The sequence below is a fragment of the Ascaphus truei genome, chromosome 2, assembly GCF_040206685.1.
Source record: "Ascaphus truei isolate aAscTru1 chromosome 2, aAscTru1.hap1, whole genome shotgun sequence".
Lineage (NCBI taxonomy): Eukaryota > Metazoa > Chordata > Amphibia > Anura > Ascaphidae > Ascaphus > Ascaphus truei.
The window spans coordinates 45481534-45509493 of NC_134484.1; the positions used below are offsets into that span (position 1 = coordinate 45481534).

The following is a 27960-nucleotide window of genomic DNA, read 5'->3' on the forward strand; positions in this document are numbered from 1 at the left end:
CCATTTGCAACATATGGGTTTGCTGTCACTGGTGCAGAGACAAACTTTTGAGCAGCTGAACACAGAAACAGTTACACTTAATGCTTTACAAGTTCATAAAGGGTAGGACTATTTCATTTAACACATTTGACTGTACATTTGTGTTACTGTATATAAATAAATACTAGCATGTTCTGAGTTTTTGTGAGGTAGGTAATGAAGAAAAATCCATTCTGTCACACAATTACTGTACAGATGTATCAAGATTAATTTGACCTACCGATAACGCAGAATATTGCATTATAATGCAGAATATGACAGCGTTTCCATAGGATTCAATGGCAGTGATATCACAGAACGTGCCAGAAGGAGCCTTTGCTACATCTGTAGTTGTGAACCACAATTTTCTCAAATGAAAGGCAAACGATTTGAATAACTTAGGTATATCATATGAAAAGTACTTCAGTTATCGATCTTTGTCTATTGACTTGGTGCGTTCTGTTGATTTATTAGTATGTTTTTGTTCCCCTTTTTAGTTCATATTATTTGATGGCTTTTCTCTCTGCCGTTTTGTGGTGACACACATGAACAGCAGTTCAAGTCTGAACATCATGCATATGCTTTTCTAGGCTTTGGAAAGGGAATATAGCTTTGAGAGCGCTCATAAAATTCTAAGAGGCCCCTTTGTGGGGCTAAGCACAGTTATAGCCAGATGGAGGCTGGCAAACAACTGTAGGTGATCTTACAGTGACGGCAACATAAGAAGTAACTATTCTTTCAGTTGCTAAATGGACCTCAGTTGTGCTCTGTGGTTTCTTTATAAACTGGAGGTGAATACTGAATAAAATTGAGAACAGACTGTGGATGGCACCTATTAAAGGAGCACATATGCTAATGCCAGCTTTTCTGCAGGGCAGCATGCATCTTAGCACTGTACACATTACAAGAGCTTAAATGACATTAAGATGTTATATAATTAGGTACAACATAAACATTCTTTAGAATAAATTGAATAGAATATATAAAATCAAATACCATTCTATAGCATTTTTGTTTTTGTTTTTTAAGGGAAAGAGGTGCAATTCAATTGGCATTCTAATGCCGAACAAAGAGAGATCATTAAATAGGGGTTTCTCTAGTAAATTCAGCTCATTTTTAGAACATTGTTATTTCACAAGACCCCATTATTGGCGAGCTTTCAAGAGTTACTTGATAAGTCATACAGAAAAGATTTGGGGGGGGGGGGGGGGCTGGAGGGATAGGGGGTTTCTGCAGTCCAAAGGCCTTCATTAAGAAGTACTATCTAGAAAAACATGCTACAGCATTATGGTTCTTTTAATTTATTCATATAGTATACAGGATTATCCAAAAATTAAAGGTACAGTATTTGCTTACACAAATGCATGAAGTCCACAACTGGTCAGAGAGACCACCTCAAAGACTCTGCTTAATAAATGTTCCAGTTTGTTCCGTTTCGCTGAGATAAATGGCAGGAATCCATCCAGATACCGCTCATTTTCACTTTCAGGGTTTTAGAGTCTGGCCTGTTTCAGAGACAATAAGTGTATGGTGGGTTAAGAAAGGAACAAAAAACTTTCATGATACAGAGGTGCAAATAAAAAAATACTTAATAGGCCATGCTCATGCTTCACACAGGTGATTCCAGCGACATCACTCCCCTCAAACACAAGTGGTGCTTGCAAACGATCTGACCATTTCCATTTGTGTCGTGACGTCCGTATGCACCACACATCAAAAATGAGGCACTGTGCATGATCTTCGTTTGGTTTCTGTTACAGTTGATTCTAGTGATAGCAGTGATTGATACTCATAATGATGAATCAAGGAATCATCATCATCATCAACAATCTTCACTTCACTTTCATTAAGTGTTGAGACACTTCCTTTCCATATCAGTTGTCAATGTTCACAGATCCAGTACATCTGTCCCTTGCTATTTTAAATAATTGTGCAATATTGTTTTAAGAGTGCAACCGCTTGTTAGTGTTCTCAAGCCAAGCCTTCAGTGTTTACTTATTTATAGCAGGTTTATACTGTCCTTGGATGTTGTCATCTTCAATTGGGTCTCTAGAGCAAATCTTTTTTTTATTACTTTGAAATAGATCCTGCTGATGGGGGTGTACGATCTCCATTCCATATTAACCCCACTCTATTCAGAGTACAAAAACAATACTAAATAACATTTTTGATGCACATCCAAAGCCGAGGTTGAGGTATCACTTGGGAAATATAATAAAAGATGTAACCACCTTTTTCAGTTGTTTTAAAATACTTCACAACAATCCAAAGAAGGTACGAATGCCTTTGTTTTAGTACCGTCATAAAAAAAGGGAATTGTTTCAGAAAGCCATAGGCTTCATTATTGCCCTTTCCTCCATCTCTGCCTCATCCTATGTAGAGTGCCATTTATACTTTTGTCCCTCATTATAGGGATGAGCTACAATTATGGGATGGTTAATTCCTTTGCATCTAGTATATTCAGATGCAGCCACGAGTATTAGAACACTTGCCTTTTTAAATTCTGGGGCAGTCACACAGTAAATGCCTCAACATTTCTGTGAGATTCTTAATGGCCCATCGGATTAACACAGGAGGGGACTGTTGAATGGGACTGCAGGGACCCCCCACTGTGTTAATCCAATGGGCCATTAAGAATCTCACAGAAATGTTGAGGCATTTACTGTGAGACTGTCCCAGAATTTCTCAGGTACGAGTGTTCTAATACTTGTGGCTACATCTGTACAGCATGTGCTTTTCTAGGTATAAACGCAGCATTTTTTAAGTGAATACAGTTTATTTTCAAGGAATTGCATTTGATTTTTTTGATCGGTAAATTCCTGAAGAGTTTCTCCGCGATAAGAGTTTAGAAAGCATCTAAAGCCTTAACAGATCGTACAGTTTGTAATTACATATACAGTAGTAGCAGACTTCCTTCCCCTTCTGGTGTGTTGTGTGATACGTTGGTATATGTTATTCTGCAATGGGGGGAAAAAAAGTACTTGCCATGCGCTGCTCCCATTGTTCAGGTGTAGGTTTCAATACAGTTTGTTCTTGTGCGTAGCTTCTCTGTTGCGGGATTCCCCCAACGGATGCCATGTTACTGCAAAAAGCAAGGAGGACAAATAGCCTTACTCTTCGTGTTCAAAGGATCCTCAGATCATTTATTTGCATTCCAATGAGACCAGTGATAGCACAACGTGTCGGGGCGCAAAGTTAACCCTTCCTCCGGGGCATGAAGTACAAAATGACAAAATTGGTGTTTAAATGCATGCATATATCCCACAATGCAGTTCAAATATTCAAGTGTGTCTGCAGCAACATTGTCATTGAATTATTGGAAACTCTGCTATTCTGCGTTATAATGGAATATATAGTGTTATCTGGGAGTACATTGTCACGCACTACAGTATACCTGTAAAGAAGAGATTGGTCACATTGTGAAAGATGGCACCACATGTACCAAGCTGTGAGGAACCGTCTTGTTGATTGGCAGATAACATATACATCAAAATCTCTAGGGCCAATACATTTATTGGTACGGTTTGTACACTGCAAATTTAGCAATAATGCTAAACTTAAGTAGGTGTTAAACAGTGCTTTATCCCTTTACTAACAAAAGCCCTGCTTAGTAAATCTAGGTGGAATTTTGATTTAGGCCCATATAAACTAATCTGTATCTTTTATTTTTTTTTATGTACTTTTTCTTCTCGTGTGCCTGTTTATCTTTACTGATGTTCTATTTTAACTGTTTATCTGTTGTCATTTTGTGTTGCAATGAATAATGTCATGACCTTTTTGTTTCTCTTTTTTTAAACTATGCAGTAACATTTCAGAATCCAACATAAATATGTTGAGTTACAGAAGCACTGAAATATAAATGTGCCCTTTTTTTTATTTATTTTTTTTAATTCAACAAACCGGTTTTTAATTCTTGTTTCTAGGCACAAGATATTCTACATGCTGTCAAAGAATCCCCCGTTTACAAAGAACATGGAGTCTCCTTTGTGCAATGAAGCTCTCGTCGACCAGCTTTGGAAACTTATGAATACAGGTATACGTTTTGAACTTTTTAACACTCAACTTGCAATGTGGGTATTTTCTCATACAAATTGCATAGAAATCCAGCGTTCTTTCCATTAGCTAATAGTTTCATTTGGACCAACATGTTTCACAAAAGTACAAGTACAAGTCACTTAAAAAGGGAAACTGTGCCACCTGCTCAGCCTCTTGTTAGGTAGTTACTTTTGGTCACCGCAGAGGCTGCGATAACTAGGGGGTTATTTATCAAAGGCCCATATGCACTACAAGGTGCTAAGCGTTAGTACGTCCTAATAAATGAGCATTGGGGGGCGCCAAAGCATAGCACGCTTTAGTGCACATGGGCCATAGTCTCTTGGCTGCAAATCTGGTACTAAAAACAGCACTAGATTTATAAAAAAAAAAATTAAATAAATAAAGTAATCCTATTGAAAATAATGAAGAAAGATAGGAGTTAGCACTGCAAAAAAATCCGGACTGGAGGCGGGTTAAAAAGCAATGAAAATGTATTTAGGCATGATGCCTAAAGATACACACTAACAGCACGCTCCTCTGACGCGTTTCGTTCCGAGGACACTTTGTCAAAGAGTGTCTAAACATTCGCCTGCCCCCTGTTAATATAGGGCGATTTCTGATTAATTAATGAGGCACATCGGCGTCCCGCTAGATCCCTGCCCACCACTGACGTCATCAATCACGTCACCGAGGTGGGCGGTACTGCCAGCCGGGAATCCCTTAGCTCTCCACCCACGTCTCTCACAGTGCTGGCTCTCGGCTGTGAGTATGGATCAAAGGCCCGCAGTATCTACCCCGCCCACCTCTTACGGGTTTTTTGCAGTGCTTACTCCTATCTTTCTTCATTGTTTCTACACATCGTGGGAGCGACGCACGCCTTCAGGAACGGATTTATCCAAGATATACCATTTACATCAGTGAGTACATTTCCGTTTATTACTGCTGTGAAAAGGCCAGTGTGGGACAGGACTTTGTGCAGTTACAGTTGCAGGAGGATTACATAGGAGGAGTGTAAGGGATTGCGGCTTATCAGGGGGGTGCTTTATATTAGCATTTATCTATTTTCCCCTGTTCACCCCCCCTCCATCCCCATTTATTCTGCCACCTGTTTGGACACATTGTATTATGGAGCCACGGTACAGCTATACATAGTTTATTAAATCATCCGTTCCTTTCCTGGTCATTATTGATCTTATATACCCTGGATCACACCACACGGAGGAGTATTAGTAGCACCCCGGGGGAGGTCTTCCCCATCTGCCACTATTGAAAATAAATTGGATTTTGTCCTTTTACAAATCTTGAGGAGTGATTTCTCCATCAGTTTTGTAGCTTGAAGATTTTGATACATAGACCCCTTAGAGAAAGGGTGGCCAACTCCAGTCGTCTAGGGCCACCAACCGGCCAGGAATTGGGATATCCCTGCTTCAGCGCAGGTGGCTCAGTCATTCTGTGCTGAAGCAGGGAAATCCTTAAAACTTGACCTGTTGGTGGCCCTTGAGGACTGCAGTTGGCCACATCTGCCTTATAGAGAGTTTAAGGCCTCGGATATAGTGGGTGCATGCGCGCCACAGAGCGCATGGCATTCCTGTCGCCTGAGCGATCTGTGGACTCAAAATCCCTCGCGACGGGGAGGCGTGTCCGTGACGTCACAAAGCTGGTCCGCCCATGTGACACAGCCGTCGCGCGGGAAAAAATCTAATTTTGTTGTCGGCTCAAAATTCTGCCGCGCGGTCGCTCTTCATCGCTGGCACTCACTATGGCCGGCCGGATAGAGCTGCTGCATTTTGTTTGCGTCGCATGCACTATGGACGCAGCCTAAAGTGCACTTGCAGAAGATCTAATCCCACTGAGTGAAAGATACAGTCACCTGTCCTCTGTCAGATGTCCATAAGAAAAACCATTGCACAGTTGGGTAGAAAGCAGATGGGACCTTGTGCTATTTTTCACTGCAATACTCGGTCACCGAAGTAGATAACAGACATTGGGGGTTATTCATTAAGCTGCAATAGTGCTGATCAGAGCACTGTCTCTTGGGAACTCCCATTGAAGTTAGTGGTAGTTTCTGTGCAATAGTGCCACGACCAGACCAAGCCCAGTTTTATAAATAACCACTTTGGGCCAGAAAAGGGGAGGATTTCGCTCACCTCATCTGTGCCACGAGATCGCTTCGAGAAGCAGACACGTGATGGCGTTGTACCACGGTCTGTGGCACTCTGGTTCTGCCGCCACTCTGACACTTAAAGGGTTAGTATTCGTTACTACTTTAATAAATGGGGCATTCAGGTGACCGAGGTACTTTTAACCCCTGTCTACATGTGTGAAATATAGATGCAACGATGGAATGGAGTCAATGTGAATATTTGTCAAGTTATACCTCATTTTTTTTTTTTATCCTGCGGTAGAAAATAACTACGGTCATCAGCATATACACTAAACCACAGTTTATAAATCCCATAGGATACCACACACAGACTGCAATGCTAATTATCCACCGAGGCCTCCTTTTGGGAACTTAGATGGTTTTCCTGCTCAAATTTCTGTTAAGATGTGTGAAAGGGATATTTGAGCCCTCCCGTAAAGAGGGCTAGCAACTTTTTGGAAATCACATGGCAACAGATACATTTTTCCAGCATTCGTAGAATGAGAGCCAAAAATGTACATTTGTCTCCTTGGGGAGCAATTGAAGACCATGCTGACTGCCTCAGCTTCTCAACTCGCATGTTGTAATTTAAAGTCAAGTTTTGCACAGATGAGGTTGCTTCTTGGTTGTTTTTTTTATGCTAGTGCTACACGGTTTTGTTATGTTTTCGTTAGGAAGGTTAAATCCGCACTCGCAGTAATAGATATGTGTCCCTGAGGAACTTTTACTGTATTTAGTATTTGCGGTTAGTTATGTTATTTTTATAACTTTTATTGGTTGCACCACCTGGAGCAGGGGTGGCCCACTCCTGTCCTCAAGGGCCACCAACAGGTCAGGTTTTAAGGATATCCCAGCTTCAGCACAGGTGGTTCCATCCAAGATTGAGCTACCTATGCTGAAGCAGCATAGCCTTAAAACCTGACCTGTTGGTGGCCCTCGAGGACTGGAGTTGGCCAGTCCTGCCATAGAGCAATAAATCTATCCATGAAAAATAATTCTTTTTTTTGTTAAAGATATATTTTGCTATGGCCGTAATGTAGCAACTAAAAGGGAATGTTCCAAGCCTGAAATATCCTGTTAACGGTAACTCGCCCCCACTTTGCCACTGTTACTGACTCTTTTATTTTTTTTGTCCCCCCAAAGCTAAAGCAGCAATCCCGCCAAATATAGTTATTGATATATTTTTTGCCAAATAAGACCAGGTGAGGAGTCCCGAGCGCAACCGTGTTTATTTTTTAGCTCCAAGGACACTCCGTTTCCTGAGATATTTACCCGTTAAGTTACCAGTGTCCCCACCTCGCTGCTACCTGCTCTTCGTTCTACCCCACACTAGATGAAGTGGTGCAGTTCTTAGTGATCTGTCAGTGACCACCACGGCCAGTTACAGCGCGCCCTAATCCTGCTTTGCGGTCGAGCAGGTTAGGGCTGGTGTAGGGCATTTGGCTGTCGGGACATTGGGCCGCGATGTCGGCTCCATCGCCTGAACTCCGTCTGCCGTGCCCGACCACTGGCTCCAACAACTGCATGTTTATATGTCCCACGCGGGATCGCTACGCTGCCTAGACAGTCCGCTCCGATACGCTATATTTAAATGTCCCCCCGCGAGACATTTAAACATGCAGCTGTCGGAGTGGGCTGTTGGTATCCAATGTTTGAAGGGAGCGATGGTTCAGGAACACCCCAAAAAAGAAGAATAGAAAATGATGGTGCAACAAGTTCACACACTTATGAATAAAGTGAAATCTTGGCTCGATTGAATTGCCTACTTACAACAGGTAAGTGGAAAAAACAGCATATACAGGGAGCAAGGTGGGTGAATGACTCGGGAAGACTCTCATTCAGGTTGATGTTCATGGAAGACAACAAGGAGAGACCATAGTGTGGACCAGTATACAAAATTTATAAAGTTAAAATGGATAAGAAATGTGCTCACAATGTGTACATAGGTAACAGGCACGTAAGGGTTTACTTGATGCAGTAGAGACACGCCGGAACGGATGGTAATCTTGCCGCTCACTTCAAAATTCCCTCACTCTGGTCGCGGTGGATGGCGTCTGACGTCACGTCCGGCCAAGGAGTGACAGCTTCCGGTGGAGCGGTGGAAGAAGCGAGCAGCGAGACGGCACGGCAGACTCTTCGCCTACAAGTCTGGAGCAGCTGCATAGAATGTTGAAAGCGCTACGCGTTTCGCTGAACTGACGTCAGCTTCCTCAGGAGTGGGCTGTTGGGACATGTAGTTGTCCGAGCGACAGGCTTGGCTTGTTGAGTCGGGAGCGCGGCAGACAGCGGGCGGTTGGGTGCAGGTGCGTACATTGCAGCGAAATGTCTCGTGGCGAGCTGACCTGCGGCAAAGTGTCCCGGCGACGGAGCGCCAAACGACCACGCCCAAGTGTCTCGTTCCAGGTTAGGGTGCACTCTTGCCGGTCATAGCAGTGACCGACTGGTCACGTAGCACAGGCTCCAGAGGCAAAATGTTAGGCAATTTTTCTAATCCTGTGTTAATGTGTTTAAAAAGCAACTTGTGGCTAGGATGATATGTACTTTTCTAATTACACTATAGATTAATTCTTTGTGTATTGCATTAAGAAATCTAGCGATAGTTACAGATCTTGCAATGAAAAGGTTATTTCTGAGGGATAATCCTCAATAATATGCTGAAAAATGTATCCAAATTTTATTTTCTCCCTGAAAAAATATAGTCGAGCCCAGTTCAAGTTAATCAAATTTAAGATGCCTCCTACATTTTCCTTGCAATTCACCCTGGAAGAAAATAATCATGGTTGACAGTATGATTCACAACATACTAAAAAGTGTGCTAAAAAAAAAGTACCATATTCTCAACTGAGTATGTATTAATTAAACAGTGGCGGTCCCTAAACACACAAGGTCGCACCTGTGGAGCCCATGGAGGTCTATGAAATGTTGTTGCTGCTGCCTGCTGAAATGTTTGCATTCTGTAACACAAACTGGTTCCTGGCTCACCTAATATAATACCATGGCTTTGAATTCTAACAATTACATGCATATTACGTGATTTCTAAAGTTATTAAATATAACTTTATATTCAATAGATAATTGCTCCTGTAAAAACTTGGATATTTTGCACAAGGATTTTATTGTACTCCATTTCCTAGCTTTTTTTTGGGGAGGTGGTAGGGGGGGTTTCAGCAGGATGTTTAATGCTTAACAGTTTCGGTTGCGCTCTGGGGGAGAGGGGAATCTAGAGGCTGCTTGCCCAAGCTCTGAGACTGCCAGATGTTTAAACAAGCAACTGGAGGATTGTACTATAACCCTGCAAGTAGTTCTTAAGTCCCCTCCAAAGTACAGAATCCTTTTTGTTTATCCTATATTGTTCCAGTGTAAAAAGAACACAATGTCTGGATTATGTATGAATGACGCACTTGGAAGTGCTATTAGAAATCATTTATTGTTAAAACCAAATGGACGAAAAAAAACCCCATCAACTGAACATTCGTGGAATAGTAATTTATTGATCTGATCTGTAATCTCTTTTAAGGTGTTTTGGGGGGGATTTCTCTGCCTTGTTGCCGAGTTCTAGTACAACGCCAAAAGAAAAAATTATGATTTATAAATATTTCAATGGGATGCACATCAAAGCGGAAGTGTAGGAAAGGTAATTCTTAGCTGTTTTCATGTTCAATATACATCTGTAAATCATGGTATCTGCAAATAGTAATGATTTGTAACCAAGGCTGTAATATAGAGAGCAATAGAATCCGCATCTTGTATACTGTACTTTGTAAACAGCAATAGTGATTGTTAGCCCTGTTTTTTTGTTTTGTTTTTTTTTTCAGGTACCTCTCATGATTGGAGATTACGATGTGGGGCTGTCGACCTGTACCACATACTCTTTGGCCTCAGTAGACCTTCGTGTTTGCCATTGCCAGAGCTTGGATTAGTCCTTAATCTGAAGGAAAAGAAGGCTGTGCTGAACCCCACCATCATTCCAGAGCCAGTAGCAAGTAACCTGGATCCTTTGCCAATTGTCAACATGCACGGACAAGTAACAGGATTCCAAAGCATTGTAAGATTAATAAAGCATTTAATATGCTCTATGCTTTAGTGCACACCTAACCTAATGTTATGTTCTTAGCTATGAAATAATCCATAATATTGGCAGTACTATATAGAGTATGCAATCTTTTAAACTGTATGTATTTTTAAGTGTCAAAGCAGCTCTAATCTAAATCGGCTTTTAGATTGGACTCCCTGTGACTTTCTAGTTATGAAAGGCTTTCATCTTGTGTCACATGTTGCCATAAACTATTGCTGATGTGCTAAACTCATCCCAACATACAGTATGCAAGTGCCATTAAAGTGGAGCATAGTAGCTACATATGAACTACTGTATTAGACTAACTTTTCTACATTTTAAAAGTTTATAATACAAATTACTTTACTTTTTCGGGGATTTGTCTACCCCAAATAAACATGTAAAGTCCTGTTCTTGAATATCAAATGTAAATATGTATTTGAGTTTATTTCTGCACTATTCAGTGAATGAAATGGGAATTGCAATTGTTAAAACAAAATTAAATCAATTAATTGCAATAGTACAGAGTTATGGTAGGTAGCCTGTTAAATACCAGATTCGTTATTCACAGAGCGGAAAACAAGAGAATCTTATTCAGGTATACTAGTTTGAAAGTGAATGTAAAACGTTTTGCTACGCACGCACACGCGTTGACTCGTTAAAAAGTTTTCATAACCTATTTCCACTCCTTTTCAACATTGTAATGCCGCTATTTCAAACAGAAAATGTTCACATCACTAGAACTGAAACTCCTCTTTCCTGTGTATTTTTGTGTTTAGTACACTTGTCCCTGACACTGTATTTTTATTCTGCGTTTTCTCTCTTCTGTAAAGGATGTGAACATGGTTGGCAATACATGAAAAATATGTTTCCAGTAGAGTAAACAGATATGAAATGGTTCACTATTCTGCGTAATGAAAAGTTAACGGCCCAGAGAAAAGCTATCGTCTTTTATAAAGAAAAGAAAAGATATTGTTTTTCAAAGTTGAAATTTTTTTTTTTAAAGTTTTTTTTTAAACTAATTTGGATACCTGTTGGCTGTCATTAAAAATGGCAGATCCTGTTGCAAAATTGTAGTTCCCTCACCCCTTTTTTCTGTACCCCTTCCCATTTGTGTTTGAAAACCATAATAATAAAAAATGATTGTTTTTTAAAAAAAAAAAAATGGCAGAAAGAATGATCCTCTCTTAGAATTTATAGGTCTCTATTGCGGCCCCTTGACCCCTGAAAGTTTATATGATGCAATATGCAGTTGATCTTTGTTCTAGTAGTTTTATTGGTTCTTGAGAAGAGTAAGTTTGTCGAAGTTGTGATACTCTCTAAGAAATCAGGAAGGACTGTCTTGATGTTTAAATGATTGGGCTTTTCAAACCTTGTAAGTAACTTGAGCAAATAAGAGAACTTTGCAGATTAAAAACGAGTGAAACTAGGAAGAGTTTCGTTGTTGGTCTATTAACCAGCCTACAACAGTCATCCAAAAATGTAATGGGTCTCAATAACAACTGCTGCCACACACTGCCTACCCCATCTATCTTATATACCTTTTTGGCAACCAGTAGAAATACCCCTCCTGTGGCATTTATAATCAATTCACATTTCTTCAGGAGGAAGAATCTTTTGCCAAGGAAACAGCATCCATCTTACCTTTGCATCAGCAAGGTGTGAAAAGGAAAGCAGAGGCCCCCCTCGAGTCGTCACTGGAGCCTGGGCAGGTACTGGAGAAGAATGAGGACAGCAATAAAGTGAAACTCAAAATCAGAGTAAGAACATGTAGATTGAGCTTCAAATATCATACTTTGTAGGCCTTAATTTATGTGTATATTTCTTTAGCTGTAGTCACATGGATACTCTAGGTAAAGTTAACATTGCTGTTTGATTAACTGTCCTATAAATGTCAAGTTTGCATTTTATAGTTAAAACTCCTCGGCCCCTTTTGAAAAAGGATGAGGAGCAGAGTAATGCACAGTTAGTAATGCACTAAGTTCCTCTCAAGTAAATGGAAGTTACTGCAAGGTCATTTGTGTGTTGCACTGCTTCTCCCTTTTATTAAATGTAGGGGTTAGAGCTAGATATCTTTACACATGCAGCCCGACGAAGATTCTTTGGAACTATGATCAGCCGCTGTTCGGCTTTCTCAGCAATTATAAATCTGTTAATGGCAATGGGCCATGGCACCAAGATGGCATGACTATGGGAAAATGCTTTCCTTAACACAATTCGGAGGAAACCTAGTCTGACATCCAAAACTCTGTGACAACAGTCAAATAGACATTTTAAAGTCTTTTTAATGATACAGACATAATGAACAAAGTTTCTGGGAAATCCCTTCTTCAGGATGCACACATGCAGGCTGCACACATGCAGGCCGCACACATGCAGGCCGCACACATGCAGGCCGCACACATGCAGGCCGCACACATGCAGGCCGCACACGTGCAAGTCACCTTGCATTTGAAGGGTTTTCCCTGAAACTTTACGCATTATGTCTGCATTAAGAATACTTTAAATGTCTATTTGACTTTTGTCACAGAGTTTCTGAGTGCCACAGGATACTGTTCTCTATTAAAGTCTATGGAGCAATTTCTACAGGGATTCACACTAGAGATTTCCTGCAGGAGCACCAACCACCATGTCCAAAGGAGTGGAGTCCGCCCGCCATCTTTGGATCCTTTGAAACCTAGTCTGGCTTAACCTGTATCTTGTTTATGCATTTTTGTTTTCAGCGTCAGAGGACCTGCCTGCAACATACTGTTCTACAATTGCTTACCACTTATTAAACCAGATTATATTTGCCTATTTCAAATATGAAATATAATAGCTTATATACAGTATCAACATTATTTTTTTATTCTTTAGTTCTCAAATTCTCAGGAGGAAGAGGAAATTGACATGGATACTGTACACGATAGTCAAGCTTTCATTTATCACCATTTGAATATGCTGGAAAGACCGTCAACGCCAGGTACAAACCTCAATTTTATATGTGAAAGTCCTCGTAACTATAATGGTTCTGCAGAATGTTTGGGTGGATGTAAAACCTTTCATTGGGTTACCAAGGACATTTTTCTTTACTATTGCTGTGCAGGAGAATTCAGATTGCATGAGATTTTGTGTGCTTGTAAAAGCTATGTATAGCAGTATATATGAAGGACATTCAAGAAACATGGGCTATTTTGAGAATTGTGTACAATTAAAAGTGTTTTTAGAAAAAATGCCAACAACGTCCCAACGATATAAAATAGGGTGCTCCAAAACCTGGTGAGACTCAACTTCTATATCATTGAATACATCAAACAGAGCAACACAGGTCTGGCACTTTAAAACTCCTTAAATATTTAACCGAAGCAGAAGAATTATATACAACAAAGAGCAACTGTTCCCTTTGTGGCCGTTGGTGTGCCTTGGTCTATCTATATACTGATACAACAAAGAGCAGTGTTTCTAGACACATGTCCCTTTCTGAGACTTGCTCTGGCGCCCAGTAGAAGGCTGCTGCGTCATTGAGAGATGATGTCATGGCTTTCTACTAGGTGATCGCGCAGCTATATTTCGATTTGCTATGCACCAGAAACTGAACTGAGAGCTCTATTGTCTGTCTTCTGATATTAGTGGTGGAAGGTGGTAAACCCCCAGCTAACTGAAGCAGGCAGTGGACTGATAACATACATATTGTGTGTACATGATTTTCTGATACACTTTTATAAATCAGATCTATAGAAACCGTAGCTGGGAACAATGGAGAACGGCTTCAAGAGCTCAAAATGTACTAAGAAAGCATAATGTTTATAACCATTTCCTGCTTGTTAACGCGCCTGCAATGCGTCAGAAATCTTGGCCTTCTAGTTGTGAAGCGGTTAAATCTCCTGTTTATATTTAATGTTGATTCAGCCACTGTAGGTAGTTAATTACAGTACCTTCACAAAATGGAAGAACTGGTAACCCCTTTCATTTGCCCCTCAGTTACACAGCTGTTCCACATCGCACCTCTTCAACCATGTCATAGGTCTCTCTTAATGGGCAACACTGAAGCTGCAGTTTCAGAGAAACATCTGTTTTTAATAAAAGTGCCTTGTGAAGGAAATATATGCCGAAGTCCAAATGCATAGTGGAAAAGCCTGCAGCAGTGACCGGGTTAAGACTTAGAAACCAAAATAATGCAATTTTTAATAAATGTTGACTGCATCATATTGGACGGGGTGAAAATGTGCCTTCGTTAGATTCAGTGGCAAAATTAGTTCAAAATTCTAGTAGCCAGTCCAGGTTGTGATGCCTTTTAGCGGACCAACATTAGAATTCTTCATTGAAATTAGTGTGCAGAGCTTTCAAAACCGCATGATTCTTCAAGTGTACTAATTAAAGAAGTACTTCAAATACACTTGAAGAATGAACCTATATGGTTTTGAAAGCTCTGTACACAAAGGTATCACAATCTACATCGAAGTGGCAAATTCCTAATCCAGTAATTGGGGCCAAATGCAGATTTCCAAAGAGTGATCTTTAGTGCATGAAACACTAAGTTGTCCTCCAACTTTATTTATGCTGAAGGCATTATAGTTTTTTTTTCAGTAAGAGGTTAATTGTAGTAAGGTTACGTTCTATATAATTTAGCTAGTTTACACCATCTATACTAGACTGTAGTTATATTACACACTTCGAAATGGTAATTAACTCTTACCAACGAGCATGTGCACCTTTTTTTATGAAAGAAACAAATAAAAAAAAAATTTAAAAAACAGTTAGCCGCAAAATAAATCTGTGTCATCATTGTACCCTACCCCTATTATTCATGCTTTGGCAATACTGAAACGTTCTTTCGTCATGTCAATGAAGCTTATTTGATTTGATAAAGCATTGTGAATTTTCCCACTCCACAAATTAATTTTACTGTGGTCCTTAACAAGTACAAGTGAGTAACAGTTCTACATTGTGTAAAAACAAGTTTTCATGTAGGAACACAGCGCCTGCCTAAATCAATTAGTGTTCCTGCAGACCGACCCCCACTGCACCAGATTGCATGATTGATGTCATATGTTTGGAAGAGTAAATAAAAGCTATATCAACCAGTTCATTGTATACTTCTAGTGTAATATTATTTAACATAGACTTCAGCTTAGTCCTCGGGCCAGTAATCTATGAATGTTGGTCAATTTTTCCATTCCAATCCTTTAACATGCAAAAAACTTCACTCCAGCAAAGTTTTAACCTAATAATAAAAGTTAGAAATTAAAATATCGAATAGTTATGAATTATTTGGCACTAATCTTTAAAATTATTTTTCCATGGTAAATGATGAATGTTTTATGTTTGCTCGTTATATATTTTTTAGACTAGTATGAAAACTGTGAATACATGTCACATTACATGAGCTTTTAAAGACCACATGTCACTTCTTCTGATAAAAAGTGGACTTTGGTGTTTTACATAACATAGCATAGCAATATGTAAGTATATATTTTTTTCGATGCTTTGAAATATATTACAACCCACAAGAATCTTGCTTTTCTCTTAGAATACCCAATTTGACATTACAGAATGTTTTATGCTTGTGACCATCATGTTCACAAAGGATCAGTAGTAAAATAATAACCCAAGTTCATTATACAGTAGTAATAATGCCCCTGATGATCTTAACGTGGATGTTGGATCTTTTTCTATGAATATCCAAAGCAGAAACAAATGTTGCCGTGTTGACCAAGAACACAAAAGTCTTCCTGGTGAGAAGTAGAGATGGGGACATTTTTCACCGCGGTTCCTTTGGAAATTAAATTTTTTGCAAATTCGTCTTCGTTTGGGAAAAGTCGTGCATACAGCATATGTATATATATATATATATATATATATATATATTTTTTTTTTTTTTTTTTTTTTTTTTACTTGTTATGGAAAAATTTGACTAAGCAAAAATTTGCTTAAAAGGGAGCTTGAAAAATCAAAACCTTGTAGTGAAATAGAGACATTTTAGGGCAGGAGTGCGCAAAATTTTTCCCCTGTGCCCCCCTGTTCATGCCCCACCCCCCTCATACCTTAGCCCCGGCGTCACGTGACTCCGCTGCGTCATTTGATGCCGCGTTGCTGGAAGGTAAGGGAAGTTGCAGAGGCCTCGCCCGGTCCCCCGGCATTTCATTTAAATGCATTGGAGAATAGCGCGGGACCTCTTTAACCGCCGTGCACCCCTGTTTTGGGGGCTTATTCTATTTCCCCCGAAAGCGGCCTGTCATGTATGCCACAACTATGAGCACGTGACTTGTGTATAAGAAAAGGGTTAATATTTCTAGCTATCCTGCTGACTCATTTACCTCCCCGCAGAGCCCTTAAACTTAGCAATATCTCCCCAAAAACCTTCACATTACACCTTAATTACGTTGCCACCACCAGGTCTTACCTCCGAGTCTCCAGTCCCATTTATTGGAAAAATATGCCATTTACACAAAACCCCAATATTGGAAAATGTGTCCGAAAATGCGGTTAATCTCTTCTAAAAAGGTACTAGGTACTAGGTTCAAATTAGAGGCCAAAGACTACTTATTAAATCTAAAATGTGTATGTATATATATATATATATATATATATATGTTTTGTGTGTGTGTGTACAGTGTATGTATAATATATACACTCCAAATTTTTGTATTGATGAATACTTTACAACACTATTATTGGTATCTTAATACTTTATTGTACAATGCATACAATTGTACATTATTTCTAACACGATCTGCTTATAGTTTCGATGTGATTCTTTGGATCCCAAGCACAGCGTTATAAGGGGGTTGAGCTGTATATACACATACATACACTAATGAAAAAGTGGTACAGTGCTTATTTACAGAAAAGAATGTTACAAAGAACATACAATATATAAATGCAGACTGTTTAAGAAAATAATAGGATATAAAACAGAAAATAGTTATACGTTACCACATACCACTATCAGATCCATCAAAGAGGTCTTGAAGTTGAAATAAGCGAATTCACGTGTTTGGCATTAACGTCTTTGTTGAATTCTAATTTGATATCCCAAATACATGGTTTTTATCTTAAATTTGCCCCGTCACAAAGATGAGCCCCATCTTTTGTGGGTGTGTCCTTAACTTCCACTCATCCATCTCTTGTCACATTTATAACTTTGGATAGAAAAAAAATTCAGCCTAAAAATAAGCGAGTGTAAAAATAACCAATAACTCTCTTCCTATGACTCCTAGAATAATGTGACCCACATCATTGCGGTAGGATGATCAAAATACATATTTAGACATCTTTTCCAATAGGGAACATTTTTATCTTTTAGGGTAAAATGTGTATCTGTATTTGGGTAACAAAAATCTGGTGTATTCCGCCATTAGTAACTTTGGTAAAAACATGTTTCTCTGCTTTTTGTGAAACTTCCTTCAACTTTATAGATTTTTATTAATCAAACAAGGGCCATTTGAAGATTTTACTGAACATTTGGCAAAATAACCATACATTTTCCATTCTTCAGTACAATTATATAAGAAAAAATATATGTCCAGTAGTTGCCAAAACGGCTAATACTAGCAAAAGATTTCCAAAACAACAACATTATAATTGCCAACCTGTAGCTTACTCTATACAGATCAACCCTGTTATAGCGCAATCCGCTACAACATGGATCGCTTATAACGTGGTCTGTCCGTGGCTCCCGTTTTTTAAAAGCTTTATTGCCAACAGAGACAGACAATCACACACTTGAATAAGCTAGCGATGAATCAGCATGAGTTGTTGTATTATCTAACTGAAGGTAATGTATGCAGTGCCCTACAGACTAATGAGGTTAAGAAATGGGCTACAGGTTTGGCTACAGGTAGAAGTTGGGCTACAGGTTAGGAGTACTTAGAAGGCAGTTTACTGAGTCAGGGCAGCTGTGAGTGGGGACTAATCAGTGAGGCATGAATCAATCCCTCTACAGGAACCAAGGGGCTGGCGGCCCCAAGGAGTGTCATTCATGCAGAAAACGAGTTGGCAGGGAGGGCTAGGTGGGAAGAGAAAGACCAGGCATCCCTATGGGAAGAAAAAAATAAATAAACAGTTCCGCAAAGAGAACAAAATCCCTCTAACAATGGTCCTCCTAACACTTGAGTACAGGGGAACTTTAGTGGGAGAGCATATCACAAAAGTCTCATCAAAGGATACCCTTCACACTAGTAAATATTCTAGAGGAGAGCACAACAGGGCCAAACACTAGGAACAAGCATAATAAGGGAATGGAAATGAGAACGGAAAACAATCACACTGACTTCAGAGATAAGTCACTGTACCTGCGCGGAGGAGAGAGGCGGTCTGGCTCCGGGACAGAGATAGCTGATATCCAGGCTTCTCCAGACTGCTTGAGATCCTCCCCCCCCCCCCGCGCCTCCCTCTCGCAGACTCACCACCGGCTTCCACCAGCTTCTCCTGCACTGTCACATAGACTTTTCTCCCCCCCCACCCCCAAACACACACAGACACACACCTCCTAAAGAAGTTAAAGCACACTGGAAGAGAAAGTTATAGAAATCAAAATGAAAAGATGAATTTATTTAACTTTTATCTGTTTTTGATTTTGCTAAATACGTTTGTATAAGGGTTAGTCTGGTATTTTTTTAGTGTTTGCATTTAAACACTTGCACTGAAATATATGTTATAAAATACAAGCTTTATATAATGTGCTTCAATGTCCATCTACACTCAAGGAATCTCTTCTTCTTTTCTTAGGGAAAGAGCAATCTTCCTTGGACTTACACTTGCTTTCTGTGCCACCAACTCCTCTGTCATCACTTATCAAGGAATCCAGCTCGTCTAAGCACAGTGACCATCATCACCATCATCATCACGAGCATAAGAAGAAAAAGAAGAAGCACAAACACAAGCACAAACACAAACACAAGCATGAAAGCAAGGACAAGGAACGAGAATCCCTTCCTTTCTCTAACAGCCCTGCCAGCGGACTTTCAATCCGTTCTCCCTCGCTTTCTGACTGAAGTTACAGCTGTGTGGCCTCCACATACAATGCAATACAATGCAGCCCTGACGTGACACACTGTCACTGCACTCAATGTTTCTGTAGAGTGACTCAAGTGTGTTCAAAAATCCCAGAGCAGTTTTCCGTCATGTTTGCCTATAGCATGGAAGAGACCTTTTTAATGCTCCACTTGAACATTCAATATATTGCAAGCTTTTCCGGTTTAACTGTTCTGTGTTTCTGAAGAATGTGTACTAGATAGATTATTGGCTTTGCCAATAACAGGCTAGAGAAACTTTTTATACCAAACCTCAGTCTGACATTCAAACATTAACAATTTTAAGAAAATACTTTTTCATTCTTTCCTGTACTCTTCTTACTGCTGGCAACAACCTAGATTCAGACGGGATACTTTCCTTTGTGGTTCTGACACATGGTCTGCTTCTTTTCTCCTTTAGTATTATACATTTTTTTATTTATTTTTTAATTACAGCATTTTTTCAAAACAGGCCCCTTACACTGACCTACACCCCTGAACACCTCCTCTGCACTGGCAGAATCAATTATGTTTTAAGACTTTGAAGAAGAATATTATAGCAAAAATGTATAAGAAACAAAAAGTATGTGCCAAATCTGTGGCAGTGATACTGTTTCCAGCAGCAGATTGTATAATAAGAACTACACCTCCTATGGAGACACAGTCTTCTTCTAAAACACTGTTTAATAACTTTTTTTTATGTAAAGCAGCTGCTGCTTGCTTGAATTTCAAAAGCAGGTTTTCCACCTTTCTCTGTTATTAAAACTTAGGACTAGTATATATATATTTTTTTTTTATAAACCTTTTAGCAATAAAAAAAAAAAGTGGAAACAAAAATATGGTGAAAATATTTTAATATACGTAATTTGTGGACAACATGAAATTAACAGATGCTGCAGGAAACAAAAAAATATTATTAGTTTGAGATAACCAACATACACATCAACATGTGTATTCGGTATAGATATGATATATAATCTTGTCACCTGAAGTGATATGGCCTTAAAATCACATGTACAGGTGTGTCCATCACTGACATTTTTTTTAATGTCCTATTAAAATCAGAACCAGCAAAACCATTTTTCCATATTGAATAATGCCATTAGAACTTGGCACGTGAGGATGTGGAATGTATCGAATATGTTGCTTTTTTTTAAAACAATACTAGGTTTGAGACGAGATAAAACTGCCTGGTGCTGTTTTTGATGTTTTGGATACTTTTACAGTATCTCATCCCTAAAGTTATGTCAAAGCAGCAGCTTTAAGGCGAAACATATACGTTATGGGACCTAATTTGTATACAGAATATTGAAAACATCACAACTATGCCAGTTGCATTGAGTAATTCAGCTTTGTTTCCTTTTACATTACAAACCATAATTATGCATTTTTTTTTCTGTTTTCTGCAATTATGTTTTAGGGGTAATGTCATAAAGAATTATAGTTGGTTAAACAACATCTGTAGTGTTTTTTTTTTTTTCCTCTTGGTAAAGTAGCCTATTTGTATTAATATTCAGTGTACAATTGTGAATTAAACACTTTTTTTTTTTTTTTTTTACATTATTCATGTGTAGTTTTGTTAATTGCAATTTTAGGCTTCTTGCTTTAATTACATTAACTGTTGAAATCAGCCTTTACTGGCCAGGGCTACTCGCAATTTTTTAAACGCATAAATATTCTAACTGCTTTGTTTAAAATATTACCTTTTGTGTATTTTAGGTGTGCCACTAATATTGTAGTTTTTCATCTATTTCGTGGAAAATGTTTGTACAAACATAGATTAAAACAAAGGATAAATGTAATTAATGAGGTATCGCAGTAGAGGTGCACAGGTTCTGGGAGAAACCCTCCGGCTTTGCTTTTCCAGCGAGCAATTTGGTGAGTTGACTTGCCATGGATTTCCATGGCTGCTATTTTCCACATGCAATGCCATCATCTAACAGCACGAAACAGGTTTCCTGGTAATTACATGTGAACCTGCCATGCTGCAGCTGTTGAACCCAAAGTCCAAGACATCCCTTACTGACTGTAAAACAAGAATATCCATCCAAAATCTAAAAGCTACATCTATATTTCACATCCTTTTACTTTGCTTTGGCAGAGGGAAGATAGGCACGCTCCCTAGTGCGTTTCTTGAACCACCAGTGCTTTCTCACAAGGGTGTCCCTTACTGACCCCTAAAATTTGCAGGACTGGAAGAGGTCACAAATGGATCCCTTTGCTCTGCCTACAACAAATCTGCCCCCTCTTATTGACACACACACACAGCATAGTTCCTTAATGCAAGATATCCCAAATACAGAACAAATAAGGCCATAGCGATTGTTCATATGGAAAATAGCTGAAGCGCTCAAATGCAGGTATATCTCAAAATGATAATAAGCCAGACCACTGTAACAGGGTACTAACAATTGATATAGTACCTATTGTGTCATATAATGGGTACTATCCTCCTGAAGACAGGTGGTGTGTGGTGCAACCCACTCACCATCAGTCTCATTGGCAGGTTCCCCTGAAAAATATGCAAATACTCACATCCTGGTAGGGCAGGCAGGCAGGCTGTGCAGCTACTCAATGCAATACAGGGAAAAGGGAGACCAAAAAGCGCACCAGCACAAACGGAGCAGGAAGAACCCAAGACAAAAAAAATGATTAAAAGGGCACTTTAATGTGGCAAAAGACCCATCCAATGCATTTCGAACGTCGCAGCGTTCTTTTTCAAGGCTGCGACGTTCGAAATGCATTGGATGGGTCTTTTGCCACATTAAAGTGCTCTTTTAATCATTTTTTTTGTCTTGGGTTCTTCCTGCTCCGTTTGTGCTGGTGCGCTTTTTGGTCTCCCTTTTCCCTGCATAGCGATTGTTCAGCTATAGTACAGTACCCTTTGAAGACTTGCAATTTAGGGCTACAATACAAGACTTAGGTGTATAGTGATGAACCATAAGTCTGCCTCTACAAATTTTCAGCACGTTTGTGATTGACGTACAAAGGCTTTTTTATTTTACTGTGGATTTCCTGTAATTTATGTTAAAGGTATTATTACAGTGAAACATGCTCTGAAATGTTCTAATTTTTTCAATACGGTTCGTGCTTTGGGTATAGCAACCCGCGACTATGTACTTGTAACCCCTCATTTTACCCGTAGACTGACTTCTTTGTGCTAAGGCCGGGGCCCACGTCCTACTCCCCGTTATGAATGGCACTATTCCACTTGCTGGGTGTGTGGCCGGACGTCAGACAATTGCACACTTTGAATAATAATTTTTCAAACCCCTATAAAGACATGTATAAAACTAGACGTGATCTTCTAGGTGAGTTCATTTACATACAATCAGAATACAGTATTAGTCGCTGCACAGTTGTGTACCAAGGTTTCTCCTAAGTTCCCAAAACTCTGTGTTACAAGGGGCCCATGTGTTTGTTCCGGCACAACTATGGCGCTCCATATGATAAATGTGATAACTGTAGCAGACCTGTCTCTTCACAAAGATTTCAGTACCCTTTACATGTGGTGAGGATCCCCTCTGTTGCTACTCACGTCTCCATTAGAATGGTTGGCTGCAGCTCCACTTCCCACTCCCAACAGGGCTCGTCGGTGACCTTGTCACCTAGCTCTGCTGAGTTTTTCTCCGCGTTAACCAGTTCTCAGGGTCAACTTGAATCGGCCCGAAGTCCCTTCAGGTTTCGGCAGCTCTGCCCCTGATGCTCCACCAAGGACTCTTAAGGACTCGCCCTTTGAGTTCCTCCTCTCTAGAGTCTACTATCATTGACGGGGGGCCAAGTCCATCAAAGAGTCATATCCTGGGCACAACACACAGAGGAGCAAACTAGCAGTAGTACCTTAGTGTGGATCTTAGCTGTATATACTTCCAAGGGTGTTACATCCTCCCCCTGCTGAAGATGATCCCATTAAACCTTATTGGCATTACCTTCTGCATAACAATACTAAGCTAACAAATGCATCCTCTAGGTACATTTCGCAGATATACTGAATTTTATACAATTATAGTTACCACACATGGCAGCAATTGTACACCGCAATGTACCACACCTTTCAGTTTCACCTAAATCCAAATTCATTGGGATCACCCACTTGGCTATGCTAAACACTGGCACCTCTGTGGATATCCTTGGTGGTCATAGGTCAATTTCATGGGTGGTCTAGTCTCTCGCCTAAGGCGTGGCGGCTACACCTCATGCTCTGTTATTGCTCTGCCCTATCTTTCAGTAGACCCAAATGGGAAAGAAAACTCCTGTTCTGCTCGTTCTACATTATTTTGCTGCTCACTGTCTGAGCCTTGCTCATTCTAAAATTCATCATCCTGCTTTATGGGATTCAAGGAATGAATTCCTCAGCTTCCGGATCCAACTGTGGGCTAGTATTTCTTTCTATGTTCCACATTGGGGAGCCTTTTTGCAAGCGGAATCAACTGTCAGAACCCTGCCAGAGTAAGTACTGTATTGTAACTGCTTCTCGTTGTTTTCAACTGTATTGATCTTTGTTATTAATTTGCTGTTTTTATCCCAAACGTTGCAGATCCCCCGATTTGAACCCTATAGAACTGGTGTGGCATATTATGAAACATCACCTAAGGAAATAAGTCAAGCTTGCCAACAAATAAGAACTTGTAAAGGGGGTAAATAGTTACTAGGAAAACACTCTTACGGTAGAAACACGAAACAACTATATAAATCACATAAGCAATGTTTTGCCCATTGTTTTAGAACGTTCTGGTTTGGCGACTGGGATGTAGTAAGGTAAGTACAGTACAGACAGGTCTACGGTACGTACATGTAAAGGTTTTCTGTCTTGGTGTGGAGTTTTGATATTAGCTTTATAGTACACAAATTATTTGTACAGTATATTTATTAAACTTGAATAATCTGTAGGCGCTTAATGAGTCTTGTTTCGCAGCATTTAGCAGAAAGAATTGTATCAAGACAGTATATTGGCACAAGTGCACTGAAACTATACAAATGTATCTGTATTAATGTACATGTGGTAAACATTTTCAGATATTATGATACTGTGTATTACATATTAGCTACAGTATATTGGTTAAAAGGTGTGACCTTTAGTGTGGACTTCACGTAATCATTCTACCTCTACTAACAATCATACAGTAATCCCCACTTTCCCTTTATTCTTATTCACAGGAATCCATCTGGCAGAGGGAAAACACGTCCTTGCCTATTGTACTGCGTGCATTAAGACAGTCAATAGCCTATCCTAATCCCCCCTCAATGACAAGGTGAGAGCTCAGTTTTTCAAACCCTGTGTGCCAGGGGCAGAATCTTTGTATAGAGAAATATGGCAGCCTGGGGGAGTCGTTAAAACTTAATAGTACTGTAGCAAGGAGGTGGAGGGGAGGATAAGGTGTGTGATCAGTCTCTGCAATCGGCAAATTGACTGTTCAGATACCTACAGTATTTCAACAGCATTAGTTGTCACCCTATATTTCAGTACATTTCCCCCCTGTAGAAAAATGTATTTAACATGCATTTAACAAGCGTGAAAATCATGTGAAAATGTGTGAATTTTTAATAAAGTGATCACTGTTTGAGACAGTGTATGTGTGTGGAATATTTGTGTTTATCTACAGTATACCGAAGGTGCCTTGCCCCACAAGCATGAAATGTAGTCTTGTTAATGTTAATATTGAACATAAAATAAATATTTTTATTTTGCCAATTATCCAGCACATGATGTTTTCATAAATTGCACATGCAAAGATATAGTATGCAATTTCATTTACAAATACAAAATTTGAGATTTTTAATTTAGTTAAATATCACATATCCATTTCATCATACATACATACATACATACATACATACATACATACATACACAAAGGGGCCCCTTCACGCAAATAGATACAATGGACAATTGTCAATTTTAAAGCTTTAGATTCTTCTGCCCCTCCTTACATCTCAGCCCTAATTTCTCGCTATGCACCATCCCGACTCTTGCGTTCTTTTCAAGGGTGTCTTCTTTCTACCCCCTTTGTATCTAAAGCTCTCTCCCGCCTTAAACCTTACTCACTTTCTGCCCCACACCTCTGGAATGCCCTTCCCCTCAATACCCGACTAGCCCCCTCGCTATCCACCTTTAAGACTCACCTTAAGACACACCTGCTTAAAGAAGCATATGAATAGCACTGGATAATCATGGACACGATACATAAAGCTTGGCCCCCTGTAGACGCACTTACTAGAATTCCCTCCTACTGTTTCTGTACGTTCTCCCTACCTACCAATTAGATTGTAAGCTCCTCGGAGCAGGGACTCCTCTTCCTTAATGTTACTTTTACAGTATGTCTGAAGCACTTATTCCCATGATCTGTTATTTATATTATTTGTTATTTATATGATATGTATTACTACTGTGAAGCGCCATATACAGTACATTTATGGCGCTATATAAATAAAGACATACAATACAATACAATTTGAATGTCAATAAAGGTATATTTGGCAAAATTTGTAGCAGCTGTACAATATACCCAAATGCAGAGTCTGGAGATCACATCTCGCGAAACAACAACTACAATAATGTGGAGGGAAGGGAGTGGTTGGGGGTGAAAAAAAGTGGGGATGGAGGATAACAACAATGTGACGACAAAGGGAGGGAAAAAAACAGGAAATACGTATAATACACGTAAACAATGTAGGGTGAAAAAAGTAGGGGGGCAACGAATGTTTCGGGGCCTCTGACGCCCCTTCTTCAAGCCTGTTCCCACAGATAGAAATGTTCTGTTGTACTTCCCTAATTAACACCCCTCCAACACCAAAATCTCTAGATAAACAGATACTGAGCACATATGATTTACTAGATGCATAAACCTTGTCTAAATAACATCAAGGTAATCTAACCTGTATAGTGCAGATAATCACAAAATATGATTAAGGGAATGTGAATAAGTAATATTGCTAAATCCTATAACTTGTATAATGAGTATATTCAGATAATCACAAAATGTGATGAAGGATATGCAAATATGCAATATTGCTAAACACTTCATAGGAGGCTATTGGATTGCTAATATAAAGTGGAAGTTCCACCTTCTAAAGTCAAAGCCTGAGACTAAAAGCTGGAGGAAAAAAAATTAGTATAAGTGAAGCAAATAAGGCAAAATATGAATCCTCTGCTGTTGAAAACGTCTATGACTCTCCTGGGGCAGTCTGCAGTGGTCCCAGTCCATTTCCTTATGTTTTCTTTAAGTCCCGCAATTTACTCTCTCTTTATTTAAAAAAAATAAAAAATCCAATTGTATTTGTTTTGTTTAAAAAAAAATAATTACAAGTTCAGTGTTGCATTGTTATTCAAAGCATTCTAATGCTCAATGCAGTTATTATGTCATATGCACATGCATGTATGGTACGCAATAGCCCTGCGTGTCATTCACCAGGAAGTGGAATTAAAGCATAAAACATTTCATAGCAAACGACAGGGGGTGCCCAGTGCTACATCCAAATGACAAAACATACATGGTAATAATTGCAAGAAATAATGCTTCAGTACTAATAATAATGCTAATACTAATGTAACGGGTTCCCCCCCCCCCATCTCACATTGGCCCGAGTACTTTAATAACCAACTCCCATTACGTGTGTGTGTGGTGGTGCACCTGTAGGCAACATAACTCCTGAGTCTCCCGCTTGATGTTAGTAGGGGATTTTCAACAGAACAGGTAGCTGAGGTAGTGGGTGCGAGTTCAACTTACATCATGTGCAGCGCCTCCACCTCATCAGGATCTGTGCTTCTGCAGGGAGATGGTCCTGGTGAGGAACTCCTTCTTGGTGGTGCCATCCACTGCTGAGTAATTTCACACTCACACAGTGGGGGTATCGTTAACAAGGTCATCTTTATTGTAGACGGTGATGTAGCAGGCTGCCCCATGCAGCTGCCGACTCTAGCCGCACATCGCTCTGTGCTGTCCCTTCGCGAGGTACGCCCTCCAGAATTGAAGTGGGATCCCCTCTTCTCCTAGGGAGATCCTCTCTGTGCCAGGTCCCTGGACACAGAGTGGCTTAGACAGGCTGATTGGTCAACCTGGACCGCTAGTTATGTCACTAGGGTCACAAAGTGTTCCTACAATCCCTTATGCAGGACAATACAACTTCCTAACAGCTTTCCCCAGCTGCTGGAACACTGCTAGAACACTTATAACTAACTGTGTTGTGCCTTATATACTTCAGGAGGCAGGCGCATCCCTGAGGTCACTATCCAGGGACTCAGAGCCTACAGCCACTCCCCTCTATACATAGGGCACATCACCATTGGATGAGGGAAAACCTCCATAACTACTGCTGGCATACCTGTTCTTACCAGGACTTACTGCCAACAGAGAGGAAAGCAATATACCATTATTATGCATGGCTATATAATAATAATAAAATATGTTTTTTTAGTTAGATATTTTGGCCAAAGCATCATAAGCCTGCACACCAAATCGTCAAGGTAAACCATAATAAGTGCAAGTCCTACACTACACTGCATTTGTTCCCTATACCTCTGTATGAGGGCGAAGAACCATAATAGATTCCTTACCAGTATGAAATGTTATTAAAGGTGACCACATAAATCTATCACATACAGAATGTGCTGTGCCAAACAAGCGTAAAAAACAATCATTTAGAAAGTACCGTAAAAGTTGAGAAACATTGATATGAATATCACATTGTTAGAATAGTAAAGCTGATAATATAAAAGTA

General features: G+C 39.7%; 1 protein-coding gene across 4 annotated transcripts in view; it reads left to right on the forward strand.

The window, feature by feature from the left end:
• TAF2 (TATA-box binding protein associated factor 2) overlaps positions 1 to 21851 on the forward strand; it is an 87361-nt gene extending 65510 nt beyond the window's left edge. Inside the window, exons 22-26 of one of the 4 annotated variants that reach the window (XM_075582360.1) lie at positions 3942 to 4051; positions 10012 to 10241; positions 11855 to 12010; positions 13107 to 13212; positions 18960 to 21851. In XM_075582360.1, coding sequence (XP_075438475.1) covers positions 3942 to 4051; positions 10012 to 10241; positions 11855 to 12010; positions 13107 to 13212; positions 18960 to 19225 — 868 coding nt within the window. In that variant the 3' untranslated portion in view covers positions 19226 to 21851. The remainder of the gene's footprint in view (positions 1 to 3941; positions 4052 to 10011; positions 10242 to 11854; positions 12011 to 13106; positions 13213 to 18959) is intronic. The other 3 variants (XM_075582361.1, XM_075582347.1, XM_075582356.1) reach the window with 3 other exon arrangements.
• The last annotated feature ends 6109 nt before the right edge of the window (positions 21852 to 27960 follow it).